The 24436-nt window shown below is 42.8% G+C and overlaps 1 protein-coding gene across 1 annotated transcript; it reads left to right on the forward strand.

Moving 5' to 3' along the window:
- Nucleotides 1-242: 242 nt before the first annotated feature.
- On the forward strand, nt 243-24061 carry MRPL1 (mitochondrial ribosomal protein L1). Its single transcript, XM_084855427.1, has 9 exons — nt 243-288; nt 3225-3330; nt 5413-5662; nt 7030-7113; nt 10451-10522; nt 13355-13466; nt 15584-15684; nt 18421-18502; nt 23574-24061. The coding sequence occupies exons 1-9, from the start codon at nt 252-254 to the stop codon at nt 23738-23740; spliced, it is 1011 nt and encodes a 336-aa protein (XP_084711553.1). The 5' UTR covers nt 243-251; the 3' UTR covers nt 23741-24061.
- Nucleotides 24062-24436: the final 375 nt, after the last annotated feature.

Consider the following 24436-nt stretch of genomic DNA (forward strand, 5'->3'; position numbering starts at 1 on the left):
GGCTTCACTGAGTTACGCAAGCCCCTTCACCACAACAAGGCAGTGATCCATGAATCAATAGGGCTTGCTTCCAGGTAAATGAGCTCTGGATTGCGGCCTCAGTTGGGCAGTCTATTAGTAGCGGGCCACATTTATTCACGTTGCTGCTCAACCGCCTCTTTTCCCTAGAGGCGGAACCTTTCCTGGCCGTCTCTGTGTGGCAGTCCGGGCCGGTTATGGGGACGTACCGCTGGGCTCCCCTCACTGGCAAGATGGCGGCGCCCGTGTTGAGAGGCTGTCTGAGGAGAGGTGGGTGCTGAGGAGGGCCGGGAGGAACAATTGCTGTTAAATGTATCATCATCAGTAGGAGCCTTTCTCTTTCTCGTCTAGCCCAACCCTTCTCAAATATCCACGCTCCTGATTCTCAGCGCGCGCGTTTTTCTTTTTGGGCAAGCTCCGTTGTGCGGCTCTGAGCATCCTTGGAAAATGTGCCTGTCCATGCTGAAGAAAACTATGCTCTTGGATTTTTGCCTATCATGCAATTTGAAAAAAAGACACCGGGGCCTGCCGAGGGAGACGGCGGCAGGGGGCGGCGGAGATAGCAACTCTCTCGGGAAAAGGGCTGGGAGTTGTATGGGGTCGGGGAGAAGGGGGAGGGTGCCCCTTTCTGAAATGCATATATGAAAGGGTTGCATGGAAAGATGTATGGGGTCACTGCTTTGGAGCTTTTTGCTTGTTTATTTCATTTCGAAGTGAAGAATTAATTGAATTGCCTATTAAGCCTACCCCACCCCATTTTTGAGCAGAAAAAGACAACTAAGCCAGCAATCCTATACATGCTGAGGCAGAAACAAGTCCTACAACTTCCAGTATTCCCCAGCTAGCACTGCTCTCTGGGGAATGCTGGCAGTTGTAGGACTTGTTTCTGTCTTAACATGTATAAGTTTGTGCCTAAATTGATCAAGTGGCTGGAGCAACTTCTCTATGTGGAAAAGGTACAATATTTGGGGCCTTTCAGCTTAGCCAAAAGGTTTATATTCTTAATTTATATTCTTAATTCCCTTTGAAGACAGATGTTCCTGTTGGTTTATTTTGATGGGTAAATCTGTTCAGGTGTTCCCAGACCACAAAAGGACACAACCCAGTAGTTAAATTACACAGAGAAGTCTGTAGCACCCCAGAGTTTTAGCTGTTTCATGTGTGTCTGTGCAGTCCTATATGCTGGCCTGTTGTTAAATGCCTGGCATTAGATTCAGTTAAATGTATGACAGCCAAATACTCTGGTTAGCCAAATACGCTACTCCATATTTATATGATTGTATTGTGAGCTCCTGTTTGAGGTGGTATATGTTTTGCTGAAGTATCCAAAATAAACACACTCTTGATGGGAGGAGCAGTTTAAGTACAGTACAGATTATATACATTTTATTTTTGAATGTATGTTGGAACACCTTCTGCCAAATGTTCCTCTGCATGTTGACTGGAAAAAACAATTTACATTAAATCCAGACTCTGGATTTCCCTTCTATTGAGTGAGAGGTTGCTTAATACTACAAACAAATAGATTTGACGGGGACGGGGGGAATTATGAAGATCACTGAAGTAATAGGCCTTTACAGATTATGTCTGTACATTATTTAAAAGGCTAGAGGACTTGACAAACCTATGGGATAATTAGAACTCCCACCTAGTAAGGGGGAAATTGGCTATCTGTAAGCATGCAAAAGTTCTGGAATTTCTTAAGCACAATTCTAGCCTGGCAGTAGTTTGCTTCAAACAGCGCCATGCCAAATTCACATTAAAAAAAAAAAAAATTCTCACTCATTTTAAGCCACAAACCCTCTTGATGTAACAAAATACAATGTCACCCCATCCTTCACCTTGAATTTATTTAATTTGCTACCTGAAAGGACCAAAGTGGGTGAATAGATCATAATTTTTATTCATGATGGTCCATACTTCCTATTGGACAAGATATGGTGTCACTTTGTAGTTGTCAACACACAGTAACAGCAGAGATGGGGAAGTGTGATCCTCCAGGTGTTGTTTTTTATAATTTTTTTTATTGTAAAATTTCAACAAAACAAAAGAGTAATTGTAGCTACATAGATTTGGTTATATCAGTTTTAGTGCATGCATATGAAATGTGTGTGTGTGTGTCTGTGTGTATATATAAAATACAGCTTTCTAAGAATTATACAGGTATTGGACAGCAGTCCCTATCATCCTTCACCATTGGCTATGTTAAGATCATAAGACGAGCCATGCTGGATCAGACCAAGGGTCCATCTAGTCCAGCATTCTGTTCACACAGTGGCCAACCAGCTCTTGACCAAGAACCCACAAGCAGGACACAAACACAACAGCAGCCTCCCACCCATGTCCCCCAGCAACTGGTATACATAGGCTCACTGTCTCTGGTACTGGAGGTAGCACATAGCCATCAAGACTAGTAGCCATTAATAGCTTTTTGCTCCAGGAACATGTCCAACCCCCTTTTAAAGCCGTCCAAATTGGCGGCCATCGCTACATCTTGTGGTAGCGAATTTAACTATGAGCTGTATAAAGAAGTCCTCCCTTTTATCTGTCCTGAATCTCCCACCAATCAGCTTCATGGGATGGCCCCAGGTTCTAGTATTTTGAGAGGGAGAAAAATGTCTCCCTATCCACGTTCTCTACACCATGCATAGTTTTGTAGATCTCTATCATGTCTCCCCTTACCCTCTTTTTTCCAAGCTAAACGATCCCAGCTGTTATAACCTTCTCTCATAGGGGAGATGCTCCAGCCCCTTGATTATTTTAGTTGCCCTTTTCTGCACTTTTTCCAGCTGGGGCTGATGGGAATTGCAGTCCAGCAACATCTGGAGAGCCACGCATTCCCTCCAAATAGAAAGCTAGATGTCAGGGCGAAGTGTGCTTGCTTAGCCCCATATCCAACAGCTAGATGGAGGGATTTTTTACAGATGGTTATTCAAGCATGTGAACACCCAGCTGCAGTCAGTAGTGGTAAAGACCAGACGCATGGGTGAGAACTAGGCCATAAACTCCCCCATTGATCTTAGTAAATTTTACTTCCAAGTAAGTGTGCAGAGGATTGCATCTTAGATAGGCCTTTTTGTGTTGTAATCCTGAAAGGACTAATACATTCGAAGGCCCATTAAAGTAATGCTGTTAAGGGCCTTGACTAGTAGTTTAGCTTATTCCTGATGATGATTAAAAATGTACTTTTATTCTGTCTTTAAAAGTATCAGCTCAGTGTCCTAGCCAAATGTTCTCCAGAATTGGTCGGCATTCTGCAGCACTTCCTTGTTTTGCCAACTTACTGGTTTCTAGTAGATGCTATGCTTCAAAGTAAGTAAATAACTTTTATTTCTTTGGTTAATGAGTAGAAACAACATTTAAAGAAATAGCAAAGCATAAACAGTAATATTGAGTCGGACTCAGACGAACATGTCACTAGCACCTGAATTCAGATAGGCAACATGTCCCTAAATAATCATGGGGAGAGCAATTCTATGGCTGCTAGACAGTGTCTAGATGGCCATAGGTTTTTTCATTTTCTGGGAACCGAGCTCAGAGCCAGGGCTCTGAGCTCGGCTCCCAGAAACCCCACTCCCTGCCCCCTCCTCTGCTGCCTCATTAGTGGCACAGTTCTTCCCCGTCTCCACGCTCGTAACCACAGCACAGAACAAGAAAAAGGGGGGTTCCCAGGGACTGGGAAGGGAGGAGACTGCAGAAGCGTTGTTACGATGCTTCCTATGTGCTGTTCGGCCTCCCCCCACCCTGTCATGACGTGGCTGGAGTGCGGAGAAGAGGATCCCCTCTGTGTTCTGCCCACCCTGCATTGGATAGTCAGTCATCTCCAACTTCAGAGAAGGTCAGAGGTGGCAGTCTATCTCAATAGGATTACACCCTTAATAATTTATACTAAAAGACACTTGTTAGTATGTTTTTGACTCTTTGATTATGACATGCTTGTTATTGTTTGGTATATACTATGTGGGGGTATTAGTGGAATCTGCACCTTGCACTGTCACGGCTGAGCAGGAGTGAGTACAGGGTTAAACAACCCAGATTTTAACCCCAAAACAAACACGTGTGATTGTTGTGAAAGTTCTGATGAGCTAGCAGCATCAATCATATCATGCCATTTTATGTCAGCTGTGATTACCAGTTTGTTTTGGGGCTCAATTCAAGATGTTGACTTTGGCTTTTAAAGGCATAAAAGGTCTGGGGCAGAGTATCTTGGGAATCGCAGTATCCCATATGAACCAGCTTGGGAACTTTGCTCAGTTTCTGAGGCCCTTGTTGCAGCCCCTTACTGACTTGTATTCATTTCATGGGAATAGTAGAGTTGGCACCCAGGTTATAGAATGACCTTCCCAGGGTGTTGGCCACCTTGTTGCCTGCTTTTAAGCTTTTCGGGGATTTTTTTTAGTGAACTCTTTTTTGAATCTCTGGTTTTACTGCTTCTGTTTGGATTGATTCTTTTCTTTTTTTGCTGCTTTAATTATTGTTTTGTTTGGGTGGTTGTTGGCCTTCTTGGATTTTTGTAGAAATTTTTGCAGAGAAGGGTGGTTTAAAATAAATGTTATTATAAATCAGCAAAATAAGAGAATGATGTTGCCACTAGTGCAACCCATTTGTGGGTCCCAACCCACCACTTGAAGACCATTGCTAGAAAACTGATTTTATTTCTGGGCGCAAATGAAGAAGGAGAACCTGTCTCTGTGCAAATAATTCAAAAGAAAAAAAATCCTTGTGGAAAAAAGCAGCAGCCTTGAAACGTGGGCAGTTTTCTAAAAAGGGTACAATTTTATGCATGTTTAGACAGAAAAAAAACCCTACAACTCCCAGCATTCCCCAGCTAGCAAGATTTTTTTCTGTCTAAAGTTGCATAGGTTTCTGCCCTAAAGTAGTCTTCTGCAAGAGGGGCAGGCAGTTTGTCAGGTTTGCCTCTGAGCACAGGGGAGTGGCACAGTAGCTCAGATTCTGAAGAAGAATGGCAAGACGTGGGGGAGGAAGTTTCCCAGGCTTGTCCAGAGATGGAGACACAGACTCCTGGGAAACTTCCTCCCCCACGTCTTGCCATTCTTCAGAATCTGAGCTACTGTGCCACTCCCTTTGCTCAGAGGCAACCCTGACATAGTTGGTAGAACTCCAGATTATTGGGATTTCAACTTTCCAAAGCCCTTGCCAACATGGCCAATAGTCAGGATTGCTGGGAGTTGAAGTCCAAAACATCTGGAGACCTACTTTCTGCACACCTCTGTTCTACAGCACCTTTGCATGTTTTCCTTTGGTTTTACCTCTGATTGAGGCAGCCCACTTGTCTCTAGTATTTATTTTAGCCATTGGAAATACATATTTTTATATTATGGGTATTCAGCCAGTTAGGCTACATCATTTGTTATTTCTGTTTCCTTAAAAAAGAGCAAAAACTTCTAAAAGTAACCCCAGAAAGAAAGCCCAGGAATCAGAGCCCAAGCAAAAAAAGCAACGTTTCAGATTTCCCTTACCGAGTGAGCCAACGGATGATGTTTATTTGGCATGGTGCTACCAAAGGCCAGTTTACGAGGCAGAAGTAGCTGTAGATATGCTGAAGAAGTTTCAACCACTGGACTTTACTTCCCCCAACCAAGAAGTGTATGCAAATATCACCCTGGATATGGCAATGGAGAAGGTATGCTGAAAAAGTCTCATAGTTTGTATGTGGCATTAGCCTCTTTTTTTTACTATTATACTTTATAACTGAAATAATTTCTGAAATGTTGAAAGTCTGAAGGCTTTTATAAATAAAACATTCAGGGCACTTACAATTGTTTCAGAGGTTGTTCATTCAGGGATGATATGCTGTGAGTGGTTCCCGAAGTGTTGGTGAGAATCTCCTGACTTTGTCTTAAATGTTTGCATTGACTTGTAAGTTCTCTCATCTCCATGTAATTATCAACACGATGGATTATCACAAGCAGAATTGGGGGCAAGAACAGAAGCTTCTAGCTATCCAGGATGTTCTTTGGTGCTTTCAGTGCATTGTAGAAAGTCTGGCTGGTGGTTGTGTGGACAGGAGATGATTTTGGGAACATACTCAAAGGTTGGCATCCAAAGAGCTACATGTTGACTGGCGAATGCTGGAAGTTGTAGGACTTATTTCTGTCTAAACATGCATAGGATTGTGCCCTTAGATATACTCCATGGTTTGCTGTGCACTGTGTGGATTTTTTTTTACTTTGAGCAGCTAACGCCTCCCCACTTCCACGTGCCATTCCATAGACTGCTGGAGGAGGGGGGTGTGCTGAGGGGAGGGGACTGGGAAGGACAGCTTACGCTGTCTCCCCAGCCTCCTTCCCTCCTGCTCTGCAGAGCCCCAGCTAGTCAGGCAAAAAAGCCTGTCTAGCCAAAATGCAGAGCGGGAGGAGCATGGAGGTGAAGATCACCTCCAACGCTCCTTCTGCTCTGCCTTAGATGACAGTAAACCTCCAAGTTCCAAGGTTTATGGCCATTCCCATAGGACTGCACCCTTAATTGCTTTTTAAATCTTACTGTGGCTGTTACTTGCTCTGACGTGAGTGCCTGTGCTAGATTACAAATTGCGAATGGGGAGAAAAGAAATAAAATGTCAAGAATTTACCCTTTCTATACATTTATTATTTGAAATATCCCTAAGACGCTTTTCAGGAACATTTCCACCCAAGGCGGCTAACAATATAATATTAAAATATAATATTATAAATAAAACTTAATAATACACACACACACACACAATATGCTAAAATATAAACCAGTATAAAACCATTTCCAAGCCATAGTAGTAAAACAAGCTTACAGCAGCATATCCAGCAAACATTTTAAATACTGTATTCTTTTTGAATACTGTAACTGAAGAGTCCAGTTGTACATCCCCGAGGGTAAAAAGATAAAAAGAAATACAAGGCAGACTTTCCATATCTAAGTTTGCTCCAAACTTAATTTTTCCTGTATAAAATGAGTAAACTTGTCTTGCTGAACCAAACAATCTGAGATTTCCTGATTGGTTTCTCTTGCTTTCAGAAAACAGTGGAGGAATTTGATGGTGCACTTCTTCTGCCTTACCGTTTTACAGATGACATCCATAAGGTTTTAGTATTTACGGAGGTGAGTTACAAAGTACTCCTCTATCTTTTGTGTGTTATTTGGGCCAGAATGCAAAAAGAGAGCATATCCTCAAAGGTGCCAATCAATGAAGAATTTCTTAACAGTAAACCAAACACATTTTGGAATGAAGAGTTCTTTCATCAGAAGTAATCTACAGGAAATAACAATCAAAATCCACACAGAAAACAAAAAGCTTCACAAAAAGGATGTGGTGTGCTAAACAAATATATGCTGAAGAGTATCGCAAATTCCCTTTGAGTGGTGTGGCTCAATTGATTACACTGCCATCAGTAAGCACAACACTTTAGAAAATAACATAACCAACACAGGTCCTTACCCTATGGAGCTTGCAATTGACATTTAGATAGCAAGCACAGAAAACAATGGAAGAAGTGGAATAATGTGGGTAGGCAATGGTAGCAAGGAATGAACATGAGGAGCAAGTTTAAGTCAAAGGCTTTACAGGAAAGGTGGTTGTTGAGCTGAGATTTAATGAGACATGGTAACATGTCAGTATTCTTGAAGTGCATTCCAGGCACAGGAGGCAGTTAGAAAGAATGGACACAATCGGTTTTGCAGATATTTGTCTGTTAGCAGCTGGACATGGCTTGGCCTCTTCTCTGTTATATTAAAAGTCAGCTTTGTTGATGCATTCACACAGTTTTCACTCCACCCTTTTATCCTAAATACCAGTGTTGCAGAGCTGAGGAGATACTAGACACATAATTCCGGACATATTTAGGGCATTAACTTTATCACCCAACTAATTTTCTAAACCTATATTTTTCATCCATAATGTGTTTGGTACAGTGTGGACTAGAGGATGATATGCCTGAGAACTCTTGAGCTACCTACTTATTAGGGCTTCATTGGAGCCAGAGTTTAGCTCCAGGAAAGTTTAGCTTCTGCGCTTGGATTCAGAAGTAATAACAAATGTTATTATGAATGCTTCACTTACATAATCATTAAAGCAAATCTACAAGGCACAGGTGAGCAGAAGGTCATTTGCAGTCCACTGGTGGACCACCGGCTAATTTCCAGCGGATCATCCAGCGCTTGTTGGTTGCTGTGATACTTAGCTAGAATGCTAGGTTAGGTGGACTTGTGGTCTCTCCTTCTCTCCCCCCTCCACACCACCAGCGTCCAGAAAACTCTTTTCTTTCCAGCTGTATGAGGTGGTAGAAACTTTTCTTCTTGCCTGGAGAATTTAGACTGTTCTTGAATGTGAGATAGATTGAGTCAACCAAGGCTGCCCATTCAGCAGCTTCTGTGCAGTGACCTGGTATGCATATCATGATAAGCAACGGTGGGTTGTTATCATGGGTGGGTGCAGGGAGCTTAGCATGATGTCTGAACCCGGAGTGGTGTTTCTATTATGGGTTGTTTCCTGCAAACAAGCCACCCTGTGAACCCATGGCATGTAGTAGGGTTGTTTAAGATGTCTTGTTCTCAGGGTGGTTTGTCGGGACGTCCAAACCTGGCAGGGTGTCGGGTGTTTCTGAATGCAAAGAGTGGGATAGCAGTTCAGATTCTGAAGGAGAACCACCAGACATGGGGGAGGTGTTTTCCCAGGCTAGCCCAGATATGAGTAGGCTGGCTTCCCAGGTTACAAATGTCCAGCTGGCTGAGGATGAAGGTCCCTCTTCGCACAACCTCATGAGAGGCAGCGAACAGGAGGAGGTGGGGTCTGGGGAGTATGACCTAATAGACGCCAAACGCAGGCGCAGAGCAAAGGGACAGAAGGGAGGGGCAGAACTTAGACGGTTTACCCTATTGGCCTTGCGTGAAAAGCTGCGCTTAGAGGCCTCACGAGAAGAGAGGGGCCTCCCCGCCTTAAGTTAAGCTAGTCAGACTGCCTCCCTCTTCAAACTGCAGGGGCAGGCAACTCTCCTAACTTCCTTTTGAATCCCCTGAAGGCATTCTTTTGTAGACTGAGAGTCACTGAGAATTTGCATCTGTATGACCCTGTGAATTAATGGATTAAAAGCTGTAGACTGAAGCCTCTTGTCTGTGTATATTTGGGCTTAGAAGTAAAGTGGGGGCTAAAGGAATCCTGACACAGGGCAATTTTATCGTGGGTTGTTGGGAACATCTAGAGAGCTGCCCAACAAGAGCCATGAAAACCCTTGCTGCCCCTTGCGATTTCACTAGTGCACCGCAATTCTCTCTCATCCCTTCCCAGCACCCTCTGCTTCAGGATGAATTTTAATTTTGTTGCATAGAAATCTTGAAGAAAGGACACTGGAGCATGTTGCGAACATGTTCATAATTTTTTGTTTTATTTTCGGTCCTGTGCAAGTGCACAGGAGTTTATGACTGCTGCTAGGAATTTTGCTTAATTTCCCCCTCAGTTTTACTGCTTTGCCTCGAAATTTGTGCAATTTCCCCCTCCATTTTACTCCTCTGCCTTGAAATATGTGTATCTTTACCCACTCAGTTCCTGTTCTGCCTTGAAATTTGCATATGTTTAGCAATCCCATTCTCTGCTCTGTAATCCTCATGTACATCTGACAGATAGCAGTGGAGGGAAGCGACAAGCATGAAGGCTGCTGGGAGAGCTGAAAGCAGTTGCCGGCTGCAGGAGAAAAGGAGCTCTAGGGGTGGGTGTTATTACTCCGGTAGAATGTGTAGAAAGGGAAACTCAGAAGTGGAGATGGATTTGACAAGGACATTGACAGGAGGGAGCTCCAAAAATATTTCCACTTTGTGATCTGATGCAGGAGGGTTGGGGGGAGTTTCTCTCTGGAAGCCGAAGTGAAGGATAAAATTGACAAGGACCTTGACAGGAGAGGGATATGGCTATGCTGGGCTCATTAGCAGACAGGAGTTCTTGTGGTCCTGCAGACTTGAGTAAGACCCCTAAAATAATTCATTTTTTAAAGGTTGTGACCGTGTAAGGGCTCAGAAACTTAAATCCTTTTGACAATCTGATGCAGGGTGGATAGAGTTTGCCTTGTGAGCTGGCAGCCCAGCAGACCAGTTGCAGAAAAGGTGCAGATGTAGGGAGCAAGGAAATGAGGATTTCTGCCACAAAGGTCCTTGGGATACATGCTGGCAGTGGCCTGTGGAAGTGAGGGAGAAACAAGCCACAACAAGCCACCAAGTGGGCAATCGTCTGTCAGGAGTAAAAAAGTCACCCACTACCATGGCTTATTCTCAGGGTGGCTTAGCCTGACACATGTCAAGACATGCCTATAAATTGGCCAGAGAGAAACTTCTGCATACCATAGCAGTGCCTACACCTGCCTAAGGAGGTCCCCACTTTGAAAAACACAGCAGTATGGCAAAATGTTGAGCATTTCCAGTGGCTTCAACCTGAATTATTATTTTTTTGCAGAAAGAAGAAGAAGCTACTCTAGCAAGAGAAAATGGGGCTGCATTTGTAGGAGGGGCTGAATTAATCAAGCCGGTAATTAATGCATATGTAAATTAAGCATTGTAATAAGACCTTTTTTGGGGGGGAAATCAGGCTAACTTGAAATAGTTCTTTTAACCCAGGGGTGGGCTGCTTCTGGGGGTTGGGGAGGCTGCACTGCCCCCATCGGGGACCGCACCACACCCACACTCCTACTGAATTTGCTGCTGTGTCAGCCACAAAAATCACAGCAATTTTGCAAGGAAACAAGGTGCGTGATTCTTCCGGGAGTATGATTCCGCATGCAAACAAGGCGCGCCCTCCCCACGAGCCTTGTTTCCCTCCAAAATCGCTGTGGTCTTCGCTTCTGTGATGGTGGCAAATTTGGCAGTGGAAGGGGAACACAAGGAGGCCCACAAAAACAGCCATGGGGGACTGCATGTGGCCTGTGGCCTGTATGTTTCCCACCCTTGTTTTAAACCTATCTTATGCTTTTTGAAACTTTCGCAGTGAACACATAACCCTGTTCTTGTATGTTGAGGCTGAAGTGTGCATCACCTTCCAACTTGTTGTGTATTTATTGTTGCTGTAGGAGCACTAGCTTCTGCCAAGGGTACACTTAGGGTTTTAGGATTTTGTTTTTAAATACTTCCTTTTTTTGCAGTTCTCCATTGCTGATGCATATTCTCTCTGTGTTGACACTTGGGTCTCTCTGGGGAAGGAAGAACGCTGTCCTCCTCAGTGGAAGTTAATGCAACATTTTTCAATTGTGCTAGGCTGGAGTACTGAGGTGTACTCTATATAGACCAGTTCCCACAATCAGTGCAGCCCACCGTGGCTTATTTAAGCCATGGTGGGTTGCAGTGTATGCCAGCTGCCATTTTGAATACACAAGATGCAGTGGGTGCACACCATGGCTTGCTGAGTCGTGCAGACCTGGGCGGCATGGCTTATGAAAGGGTTAAACAACCCTTGGATGATCCCAGAACAACCCAAAATGGTGTCTGACATGCACAGTGGCACCCCATGGATGATGTAACCCACAGCGGCATACTGTCACATGCGAACTGGCCCATTTTGTCAATTTGTGCTTGCTTTTTGAGAATCTGCTTTTTCCCATTATTGCTACCTACCCTTCTCCAGGTTTATGGTGCCACTGCTTGTCTCAGGATTGCTGCAGTCCCGGAGATACAAACAGGTTGCCCACGTTTTCAGATTTCTAGATTCTAAACTGTATTTGCAGATTCTTTATAGTGCAGAGATGTTGGGGCACCAAGCCTTCCCTGAACTTAAGCTGTTCCTGAATAGAATTTCAAAGACTGTTCTGAGCATCTTCAAAAAACGCTTCCTCATTTCCTATTTTTTACTTTTAAAAGAGTGGAAACTGAGATTCTGCAGTGCCAATTAAAATGAGGATCCGTTTATAATTTCTCAATTACTGGCTCAAATTGATGCATGTGTCTCAGGAAGGGTCACCTAAAATTTGCCTAAGGAAAGAAATGTGTTCTCAATTGAATAGTTGCTTCCCTTGGTTTCAGAGGTTAGAACAAATTGTTCAACATGTTCATTTCTTCAACTTTGTTGGTTGACTATTTTTACGGAGCAGGGATGCCTGTTACTAAATTAGAACATGAAAATAAAGTTGGAATTATATACAGAATGAGTTTACCCTTTTGTTTAATGCCAGAATAGCACCTTGGCTTGTCACGTTTAAATATTGACATATTTTTGAACATTATCTAGCAAGTGTGAAAAAGAAACGTGTTCTCTTTGGATTTCAGCAAATGGTTTCTGTGGTTGTACAGGAAAAGTATCATAATATTTCCTACAATCTATACATTGTGTCTGTGGGGAAAATAAGAGGGCATTCCACTCTACCTTTTTTCCCCTAGAACTGAGAGTGCTTAAAGTAAATATTTGCCTTCATTGCTGAAGGGGTATGGGCGTTATAGTCAGTTCTGCAAAACAAAACAGACTTTCTGCTTTCAAACAAGAATGAATTAGCTTTTGTTTGCACTAACATTGGCCAAACTCTGTCAGAAGGTTGTTGATGCTTATGTATTAGATTGCCGTCTTGATAAGTGATTGTGCATTGGATTAATGGTTGGTCTCGAATAGGAGTTTATTTAGGGTGCTCCCAGATGGAGGACTCCTAGTGCTACCTATCAAAAGGCATCACTATTCCATGTTTGCCTCCTAAATAGATTTTCTGTAGTAAGAAAAAGGATGGAAGAAGTGGTGGGGAAACAGGGGAGGGGTTACAAATGGAAGACATTTGGACTTCCCCTAAAATTGCATGCATGAGACAGGACAGTTGCTCAATAAAAGCCTCGTTTGGAAGCACCATTTGTATCTGATTAAGTCGACTTAATTCTTCTGATTTTGTGTTTTTGAAATATGTTAATGATTCCTGACTGTTGAAAATCTTATTTCTGCATGCTGTGATCTATGATTTTTACAAAAAGTGTTGAACTTGAAATATTGAACTTATATAATTGTCTTTCATGGGAGGGGTATGTGGATTCCCACAAGGAACCCTTCTCGTAAAGGACAATTGTATAGGTTCTGTGGGATACAAGGAAGAGAAGTGTAAGTCCATCTGGGAAACAGCTGAGGAGAACCGGCATGGGAGAGGGCTGTTATACATAGCCTCACTTCGATAATTCTGGTGCTATTCTATTTTAAAGAGGTTATAAGTATCCTTCTTGCTTCAGTATTAAGGAAAACGTAGTACACTTTCAGCCATGTTGTCTTAGTGTGTTTGCTTATTGTTCTTCTATCTGGCAGGAAAGGGAATAAGGGGAGGAATTGGGTCTTCCAATTCCTTCCACAAATAAATTACTTATTTGTGCTTAAAACATATATATGAAAACATTGGACTTTCAGATTTTGGATGGTGAAATCCGGGCAGATTTTTATGTCGCTGTGCCTACAATGACGTCCAAGATCACCCCTTTAAGGGGCACTCTGAAAAAAAAGTTCCCAAGGACCAGAAATGGTAAGGATTACGTTTTGTGTGTATGTATGCATTTTCTTAAGCATCTAAGGTGGGAGTGGGCAATTTGTGGCTCTCCAGACGTTTTGGCCTCCAGTTCCCATCAGCCCTAGCCAGCATAGCCAACGGCAAGGGAAGATGAAGGTTGTAAGCCAAAAACATCTGGATGGCCACACGTTACCCACTCCTGATCTAAGGCTGCAATCCTATGTACTCTTTTGAGTGTAGCCCCATTCAATTCAGTGGGGCTTACTTTCAAGTAAACTTGCATGTAAAAAGCATTTTCCACATTACACATACGTTACGGGGAACAGTACGCCATGGACTCCCCCCTTGAAGTTCCATGTGCCTTCCTTTTTTAGTTGCATGTTGTCATGGTCACTCACGTAATGGGTGGAGAAATGTGAACAAACAACGTCAGCATTCCTTGTGTTTCCATTACAGGTCTCTCTGGTATGCCTTCCCCACGATATCTGCTTATTTATACTTGGAACTGGTTCTCCACTTGGGCAGGCAGGCTTGCCAGCACAACAGCTCTGAAAAGTGGGGAAGCAGAGCTGCTTCTCAGCACAGCTCCCTGACATAGGAGTGTGTCAGCTGTATTCTCTCCCCCAGATCAGCAGTGGCCAGCTCCTGCATTTTTAGGAGCTACTTTGTTTTCTGTATGCTAGCCTGGGGGCCTGAACTATTGATCACCTCATGGATGGTCATGGTCTTTTTTATTTTGTTTTGTTAGCATCACCTTTGCTTACAAATGCAGAGCATCATCAGTTGTGGTGGGGCTGTGGAATGAACATGCTTCCTGAAAGAGGGGCCCGGTGGTCCTTCACTCTCTCCAGAACACACGGCACACATAAGAATGATAAGAAATACCCACAGAGGCTCATTACCTTTTCTCTACGATTTGATTTAATGCTTGGTGGAGCTACCAAGGACCAGATAAAACTGGTGTGAGGGACAAAATGCCACCAGTTGGTCATATTTGCTCCAGATCATACTGTTATAATGGAGCAGGCAGAGATCTTAAACTTCAGGTGTTCCGGAGGAGCCTCCATTGTGATAAGAAACAAACTTGTTGCTCTTGAGACAGGCTGGGATTCTCATCACCCCCCTCTTTGACCAACTTTGCTTTGCTTTGGAAAGCTAAAGCAAGGAAATATTCTTGTGTTTGTTTTCTTTCTTGCCTTAGCTGTCTGCATAGCATATTTTCAGGCAACATATTTATACTGTGCTCTTTAGATCCTTGGAATAAATTATAACCTGCCAGAAGAGGAGGGATAATACACTGGAGATGTACCAGAGCCCATGGAGACCTATATTTAACACAAAGGCCTTTTGGTCCCTTTTAAAAATAAATGCAACATCTATTGCGTTCACTAAAACATTTAGGGAGGAAGTGGGGACTGGTAAAGCAGAATTAATATTTTAAGTGTGGGAGTGACAAGATCAAGCCTGCCCCCTTCCAAAGACAGTTTCTCCTTCTCTATGGAGAGGAGGAGGACAAAGAGTTTGGTGCAAGCCAGCAAAGGAGCTTCTTTTAGTTTATAGTTTCTTAAGCTAGAGGAACATTTGTTGATATACTTCAGTACACACACACACACACACACACACACGTGTAAATAAATATTGGCGTATGTCTTCTGCAGATCTTAAGAACTGGATGTCTGCAGTTCTGAAGAACATCTGCACAAAATCTGGTAGGATATTGGGGGAGCCAGGTGATGCTCTCTTACCCTAGGGCTAACAGCCTTTCAGGTTGGGGTGGGGAGAGAGGAGCAAAGCCCTCCTTTGGAGCTATGTCATAAGGTTCTGGTTGTTTTACAAAATATGGTTGTGAATGCCAGTTCCTTGTTTTTGTTACCTAGACCAGGAACATATTAAACTTAAAAATGTTGACCATGACTCTTTACTGCACACACAGGATTCCTCACATTCTTGTAGCACCAGGGAATGCTTGGCACTTAGATCCTCACTACAGAATGTGGAGTACTTCTCAGCACTGAAGAGGAAAGGGAGAGCACCTGTTTACACAGAGTTCTATCTGCACACTGGAAACACTGGATCGCTGTGATGGATTGTACAGCATTTGTCTGATACTTCTTTGGTTTTCCTTTGAACAGGTTCTCTTAGTCATGACATTATCCAGAGGCTTGAATTCTTCAGACTGTGTCATGAATATGTGGTAGAAAATGATAATGTGATCCAAACTCCAATTGCAACAGTAAGTTTCATAAGAAATTTTGGCAGCTAACCCAGTTGAATTTTTTGTTCTGAGAAGTTGTTAATAATCTACCAAAAATACATACAAATATACAGCTCTAATTCTACATTTGTTTTGTAGCTTTTTAGGAACACTCTGAAATGGGTCATTCAGCAGGACAGAGTAGTACAGTCAGTTAGGAAAAGTCTGGCAAATCATTATATGATACTGGCAAGGAACAGCGCATTAATAATACACATTATGGCTACTGGTCCTGATGGCTGAATGTTATCTCCAGTATCAGAAGCATTATGCCTATGTACATATGTTGCTGGGGAACATGGGTGGGAGGGGGCTGTTGCCCTCATATCCTGCTTGTGGGTTCGTGGTCGAAAGCTGGTTGGCCACTGTGAACAGAATGCTGGACTTGATGGACCCTTGCTCTGATCCAGCATGGCTCTTCTGATGTTCTTAAACAAAACATTAGACACATTAATGGGAGGATAAGATTGTCAGTGGCGGTCAGTGTTTTTGTGCCATCTTGTCATATTGTTTTACTGACTGTTGCCTTGCAAAGGTATAATCTATTCCTGAAGCACAGTTTTAAAATCCTCTAAATAATAAACTGCCCAATCCTCATGGCACAGGGTGGGTAATGAACTGTATACTGAATAGATCAGTATTTCTCAAATTATGGGACATTCTTCCGGGGAACATGGGGCCAAAATGTGGAGGTGCATGGGGGTTTACTCTGCAGGTATCTATGTGGGTTGCCTCTATAAACCAGGTTATACACACGGGCAATGAAATGTAATGTCAAGATGACAATCAAGGACTGTTTATCTCTGAGAATGTTGTGCATCCTAAAATTAGATCAGTTGCTCGATTAAGTAAATCTTAGTTGCTTTAATCATATAGGTTTTAATTTTATTAAATCCACACATGAATAAAAAACAATAATGAAGCAAATGTATATTTTGTTTATCAATGCACATATGTGTCATAGCACTTCATCTTAGAAGTGGCATTCCCTCTTACATGAGAGGTAGGGTGGGGAATGCCTCTTTGTAAGATGGCACCAGCTGCTTGCATTTTGTGTGGGTACCTCCTATATTAAAACTACATCTTTAAATCTGCCTGATTTGATCAGGATTTGTTGAACGTCCGAAATATACTCTGGGAGATACTGGGAAGTGTTGAGAGCTTCCTAGATATGATTGTTGATGTACACTTGAATGAGTCTAAAAAAGTGGGAGGAGATGCATCTGTTCTCCCTACTACTTGCCTCCCTGTGGTGCTTTCATTGCTTGCTAGGAAGCAGATTCTTTGAAGAAAGATTCATCTGAGGGCTGGGCTAGGAGGAAGCCCTTTGCTCCATAAAGCCAGACTCTCTCCTTCCTCTGCAACAAACGGTCTCTGGTTCCAGGTCTCGTTTACCCTACTAGTTCAATCCCACAGGACTCTCGCCTGTGAAATCTCTTGGGGCCAATTCCAACTTCAAGCATCTGGTATCGTTTCCTTCATGAACAATCCACTCTTGCTTTCATATGGGAAGTGGATCCTTAGCTATTGATGGATTTGATATGCCATGAAACTTTCACAAGCTACTTAGTGACCTGGTTTGGACGACACGGAAGCCCATTGTGGGTTTGTTTGTTTATTTATTGCATCTATACCCCACCTTTTTTCTTCTTGCAAGGAACCCAAGGTAGCTTACATTATCCTCCTGCTCTCCATTTTATCCTCACAACAACAACCCTGTGAGGGAGGCTGGGCTCAGAGTCTGTGACATGCCCAAAGTCACCCAATGAGCTTCCATGGCCAAGTGAGGACTAGAACCTGGATCTCCTGGCTCTCAGTCCAATGCTCTCACCACTACACCACATTGGCTCTCAGTAATTGACCCTCAAGAAGCTGTGGTGTGTGCCAGTCGCCATTATGAATATGCAGCCCCCGAGCAGGGGTTGTTGTGTCATGTGAACCCAGCTGGTGAGGGTTATTCGAGGGCTATACAGCCTTCGCGTAACCCAGGGTCTGTTGTAGAGTTATGCGAGTGTTGTGCAGCCCTAAACTAACCCCTGCTGGCCGGGTTCGCATGACACAACAGTCCCCGCTTGGGGGTTGCACATTCATAATGGTGGGCGGCATGTGCCTCAGCTCCTTGAGGGTTAATTAACCCACAGTGGGCAGCTGTGTTGTCCGAACAAGCTCTAGTCATCGGTGAACTTTCCTGCCAATGGCTTCTCCCTGCACAGTATCACTGGTTTAAGAGAGACTCTGATGGATGTTACTTCAGAACACACATTTCCAGTCTGTCTAACCAGCTTGTCTTCCTCTCCTCTCTCGTGGCTTGCCATTATCCTCAAGGAGAGCCATGTTTTCCCTAAGCTCACACGCTATTTGTGACATATTAAATCTTACAAATTTGACTTTGGCTGAGGACGGTTATTGAATCTCTATCCCACAACAGTTGGCTCTCACGGGGGCTATACCCACACATATATATGTATAGTGGTCGAGTCTGAGTACAAGCAAAAAGATGCTTTCTGCTTTTTTCACAGCAGGATATCTTTGAGCTAGTGATGGTAATGGCACTTCTAACACTTTGCATCTTGAACAGAGAGGAAAATGTTTTTCCTTTTATTAAACAAAAGCCTGGAACGCTGATTAAATATTTACCCCAGCCGCTGCAATTTTTATTAATCCAGCAGCATTTAATGTTTTCTCCTTCATTAATTTTGCATTAACTTCTTTCAGCTGGATATGCCTACTGATCAGATAGTTGCCAATCTGGATGCAGTTATTAAGGACGTTTGTAAACACAAACCTCTGAGATATGGTAAGCTGCTTTTTTTTAGTCTCTTTTTAGTTTAGTTTTTTTTAGTTTTTTTTAGTTTTTTAATTGACACTAAAAGCTAATTATATTGCTCTGATGAATAAAGGGGAGTACCTTTCTAACACCAAGGAGCAAGAATTGCTTCATTAAAAACCACAGATTGCCAGGCCCAGCAATAAGAAACGCTAACAGGCAATACACAGTATTATGTCAGGCAGGATGTACTTAAAGAAAATCATTAATACTAGTTCCCTTGCTTCGTAAGTAGTAGTAATAGCACTCCCTTTACGATCTGTTCCCCCCCCCCCGCCGCCCAACAGAGGGAAGCTTTTAAAAACTTTCTCATCCTCTGGAGCAGCATCCCTCAACCTGGGAGCCTCCCTCATTCCCAGGCCAAAGTGGCCATCCAACACATCTGGAGGGTACCGAGTTGAGGGAAGCCACTCTGGAAGGAGGTCTGAAAATTTTGAGAATGTACTTCTCTGCTCTTGCCTTCTCCTGCCAGTTTTTGGAATGTCAAAAATCATCTTGCAGATTCCTACTGAATAGTGTTGAAAAGTCTCAATACAAATTTTGCTACTATTTCATTAAAAACAACAACTATTATCCATAACGAAGTACTCCTAATGTGTGGTGGGTGGTGATGACGATGATGATACCAGTCTTTCTCCCAAATCCCCTCTATGTGAAATTGAATGAAAATTGGAAGACATTTCAATATTCAACTATGTGGATGGGCTGTTTAGTCTGTGCACCCACACCCAGTTCCTAGAACTAAAAACCGTGTTCAGTATGATCTTCATTACTGAAGGTTTTTGATTTGCCCTGGGACAGCCTTCCATAACATGGGTTCCTGCAGAAGTTTTGGACTCCCAACTCCCATCAGCCCCAGCCAGCATGGTCAGGAATGATGGGAGTTATAGGCTGAAACATCTGGAGGGACACAGATCTGGGAAGGCTGCCCTAGGAAGTATTTTTAATTAGAGGTGAGGTTAATTAGGTGAGCTGTAAGCTGTAAATTCCTAACTTGAAAGCTCAGCTTGACTATGAATTTATAGGGTGGCCTTAGGCAGGCTACTCTCTCTCAGCCCCTGCATGCACATCTATAATTTTGGGATAAAAATGCCAGCCGACTTTACAGGGAGGGAATTGCTGAGCACTGAGGCAAAATACTGTATAAATGCTATGTATGATGTTTGTCTTCCAGGCTCTGCACCTTCACAGTTGGCTGTGATGATCTGAGCGGCAACCCCCCCCCCCCCGCTTTAACAATCTTTTCATTAGCCTTGTGTGAGAGTAGGTGGTCAGGAGGGCCTGGTCATATCTGTCAAATCCCAGTCAGAGCAGCCTCTGGTCTGTGAGCCAGCAGGAGGAGCCTCAGGCTCACGTATTTCTTCCTCCCCTTCGCATGTAAGATGAGGAGATGTAAAGCTTCCATTCCTGGTTTAGAAGAACCTGTGATTTGTTGTCTCCCAGCTTGGCAAATGGTGGCTTGTTTGAACCACAGTTTATCAAGTGAGGGTGGTTTGTTATCCTGGCTTGTTAACCCATTGTGTTTTGAACAAACCAGCATTTGCTGAATTCAGATGCAGCAACCAATGGTGGTTTCTCCTAAGCTATGAACAGAAACTTTAAATCTCCTCTCCTTTGCATGAAGGTGTGTGTGTATGTGTAGTACATGAGTCTGAGGTTCATGCCAGCTCACACATGTAACAAGCAGCCACGGCTGAGTGTTTATGTTTGAACTGGACCTCAATACTCCTTGGTCTTGGGGAATTTTGCCTGCCACTCCTTGTCCTGCTCCTGCTGATGGGTGACAGGCACCAAGGCTGAAGGTAATCTAGAGAGTTAATGATAGAAGTAATCTCTGCTTGTGTCAAGCCACAAATCCTGACTTGTGCTGCTACATTCACTTCTGCACCAATAGTTTGGTGACTCACATGCATATTTTCTCAAGTGGAAGTAACAAACATTTATATAGTAATTTAGAGTGCTCAAAGCATTTGACATACATTATTTCAGAAATCCTTACAACAGCCCTGCAACGTAGAGTAGAATTACTATCCAAATATTGTTAATGGATAATTTGAGTGAATTACTCTGCTATACAGTATACAGAACACAGTGCCCCTGAAGAAGAGTCCCTTCAAAATATCTTGGGTTAAATTAATAAACCATTTTTAATGCCCCTTGGAGGTCATGTGTCTCCTATTTTTTTGTTTTGGCATCTCCTCCCTTTGTTCCTGAGCTACAACTTCAACCAGATACTTTCCAGCTCTCGTTCTAAACTCCATTGAACAACACCGGTTTGCCAATCAAATTGGAAGCCAGCAGTGCTGTGGCTAGATAATTTTAGACCTGGACTTACAGAGGCGTTGGGGCTTTAGATAGCCATGTGTACATTAATTCAGTTGTGAAGCGCACAATTAACACCTCTCTTCTCCCCTTCCCCACATTGCAGTTCCATGCTTTACAGCTGTTTCTACATTCCTGAAATGTTAGATTAAAAAAAAAATTGTCCACCCTGATTTAAAAAAGAAAAAGAAAGAAATGCTCTGAGCCTGCACAGTTCTGCATTTTTAACTCAAATCCTAGCACCATTATGACTGCAGGAATAAAATGGATGCTAAATAGATTTACTTGGGAATAAGCAGCGTTTGTTGTAGAAAAGGGTAATGTATATTTTAAAGTAAAAATAATAAATGAGCATCTGTAACCATGTACATGCCTGGCTGGCTGGCTGCCCTCTGACTAGAAAATGTTTTTAAAAAGTAAAGGAGGATGTAGCAACAACCAGCATCAATCCTGGTGGGCTCCAGTGTGTCCATGCTGGCCTAAGTTTAAACACAGAGCCTGTTTGCTTCTGTCCCAGCCACTCTCTAGCTGCTCGAGTCTACCTGGTCATTTCATGCAGTCCCCCCAGGCTTTAGGACCCTGGACTTCAGCCTCAAAGTTAAGCCCAGCTGCACCACTGGAAGCTAAGCTATGTCCCTAGAGAGTGTAGGAAGTGTTATTACAGTATCACTTTAGTAATTCAAATCAGCCACAACCCAGTAAAGCAGCCCTACTTGGGCAAGCAGGGGCTTCTCTTATTAGCTACTAGCTGATATACCCGGCGTTGCCCAGGATGTAATTTTGTCATAGGTACTATTTGTTAGAAACACACTAGGGTAGGTTTACGCTTCTCGGAAAGGCTCCGAGAATAAGAAAGGTGAAAAGGAAAATTTAGGAGATTTTTTATTTTTATTTTTTTTAAAAAAAACTTATAAAGAGCACACAACACAATTTTTGCTTATTGTTACAAACTAATTCTGGAAGTTATAACTGTATGTGAGAACATGGAGATTCCTGAGTAGCATGATGGGCAACATGATGGTGACAGCGCCAATAACTATGGACCTAAAGTTAAATATTAGGAAAGTAGAAGTTCTGCATTAACACTATAGATGGTTTCAGGCTTATGGTGTATTGTCCGCACAGAGGGTTTTCTTTTTTTAATGCTTTGTAAGCCTTAAAGGTCACCAAAATCTTGAAATATGTCACAAAAAACCTAATCCTATTCAAACCCCATTCTCTCTCACACATAATGTGCCACCAATGGACACCGCCTGCAGCAATGTAAAACTGAAATTCACATCACCCTACTCTGCCCCCCAAACAAACACTGCTCCATGTCCCATGTTTCACCAAAACTTCTCCCTACTTCAATGTGCTGTGTAAACATCCACCTGACCATAAAATATGACAATGTCACGTGTAATGCACCAGCCTACCACCTACCAGCTAACTTGCAAATCCTTTACGTCAAACCCCAGCTACACACTCAGCTCAGTAGCCTGAAAAAATGTCACCTCTGCCACCTTATACATTGAACTCTGCCACTTAGGGCTTTATTCATGAAAGAGGGAATTGCAAACTTAAAGCCAAAGAAGCTGAGTTGGGAAAAATCCTCAATTCAGCTACACGTAAAACTCCGCTATTTTGCCCTTCATTTTGCAATTCCCTTCTCAATTCCCCGCAGTTCACTCTTTTATGAATAAAGCCCTAAGTCTCCACTCCAGTGTGTCATCCCAGCCCCTCACACAGGCGAGCACACACCGCACCACATTTCAGATTAGTGTTAATCACACACCACTAACAGATACATGTGGCACTGAAAGGGGTAAAGATACATAACACTAACTTGCTTGCTCGCTGGATATTGCAGGAAGAGGGGAGAGAAACTAAATGCTCTGCGCAGTCAGAAAAGAAACCACGAGTAAAGGGGAGGGAACAAACGGCAGCCAGCCAATCCATGGTGAAGGAAGTCAGAGTGAATGGGAGAGAGACCAATAGAATGAAAGATGGCCGATAGGATGACTGGTAGCTGAAATCAGAAACCTGGCCTGCACCATGATTGAGAGGGTGTACTTGTTAGTAAGGGAAAGTATAAACAAAGTAATAATGTAACCCAGTGACTCCTGTCATACACTCTGGCAAGTGAGAATGTGAAGTAAAAGCAGCAGCAACTGTAGGGCCCAAATGGCAGGCTCAGCGGGCCCCTACAGTACGATTACACCCGGGGCAGCCCCCCTTATTCCCTGCGTTACAGACGGCCCTGCAGCCAGCCACAAACCCACACACAATTTTTGACTTTTACATATATAGAAGAAAGAGGGAAGAGGGTAAAGCTCCATCTGTCAGAAGATGATGGGATCTGTATGCATATATTGGGATCTGGATCATAGCTACTTCCTCTCATTGAAAGCAGTAAACCATTTTAAAACATTTATTTACAAATCTGGGTCACAAACCAACCAAAGTTAAGGACTTCTAAATCATACTGATTTTCAGAGGGAGAGTTTAGTGCATGCTTACAACTTTTTCACTGAAATATATAAGAGGCTTAAAATGCTTACTATTGGCTGGACCTAGCCTTTAATATATTCTACAGCGCTTGTAATAACTTCAGTACAATGCTATCAATACATTAGATCTTACACCGTATGTCAGTTGGCAGTTGCCAGGAGCAGCAAAGTAATAACTTTGATTTCTTCCCCACCCTGTTTTTGTTTGTTTGTTTGTTTGTTTAAAGGCCCATTTGTAACACATTTGTTTATTCGGAGTTCAACCAGTGAAGACTTAGATGTAAAGGTTGAACGCTTTCTCCCTGAAGGAGCTGTGAAAGAGGAGGTAAAAGAGAAAGCAAAAGAAGATGGCAGCGATGATGATGAAAAGGGAGAAGTGCAAGCATCCAGATAACTGGAGGGTTGCACAAATGTCTTTATCATCCTCTTTGTGCAAAAATCTTACAGATGCAGATTTGCAACTGCCTACATGGATTACTTCTGTGGGACTTAGGGCAGTGCAAGAGTTCACAATCCTGCTCCCATCAGGACATTTTAAGCTGGCAAGCAATTTATGAGACGTTCCAAACATGGTTTCAATTAATATCCAGTCTTGAAAGAGAGTCTACCCAGTATTTGAGGCACTAATTGATTCTGAAAATGATTTGCATTGCAACACCCTTTTCCATTCATAAACGTCCCTCAATTACATTAAACTATTACTATAAATGAGAAATCTGTGTTCAGTTTGTATCTGTGTATCTTGGAAGGACTCCATATTCCTGTGGCAATGGAATGCAAAAGCTCCTGTCTCCTTCTTGCTTTAATGTCTCAATTCATTTGTTTAATCAACATATAAATTGGTTGTCTTTTTTCCAAAACCATGGTTTTCAAAGGTAGAGTATGGTACTTTGTGGAGCAACATTAGCATTTTCTGCAGTGGCTTATCTATATCTTTAAAAAAATAAAATTAAGCACATTATCAGATTACTGTTTATATTTCATGCAGTTGCTAATCCCACCCATGCGTTGTTTAGAGTTGTGGGTGGTTTGCTAACCATGGCAACAACCCACCCTGACCAGGTTCACACAACACGACAAGCTGGCACAC

The sequence above is a fragment of the Heloderma suspectum genome, chromosome 5, assembly GCF_057233095.1.
Source record: "Heloderma suspectum isolate Gila_16-S chromosome 5, 16-S_ref, whole genome shotgun sequence".
NCBI lineage: Eukaryota > Metazoa > Chordata > Lepidosauria > Squamata > Helodermatidae > Heloderma > Heloderma suspectum.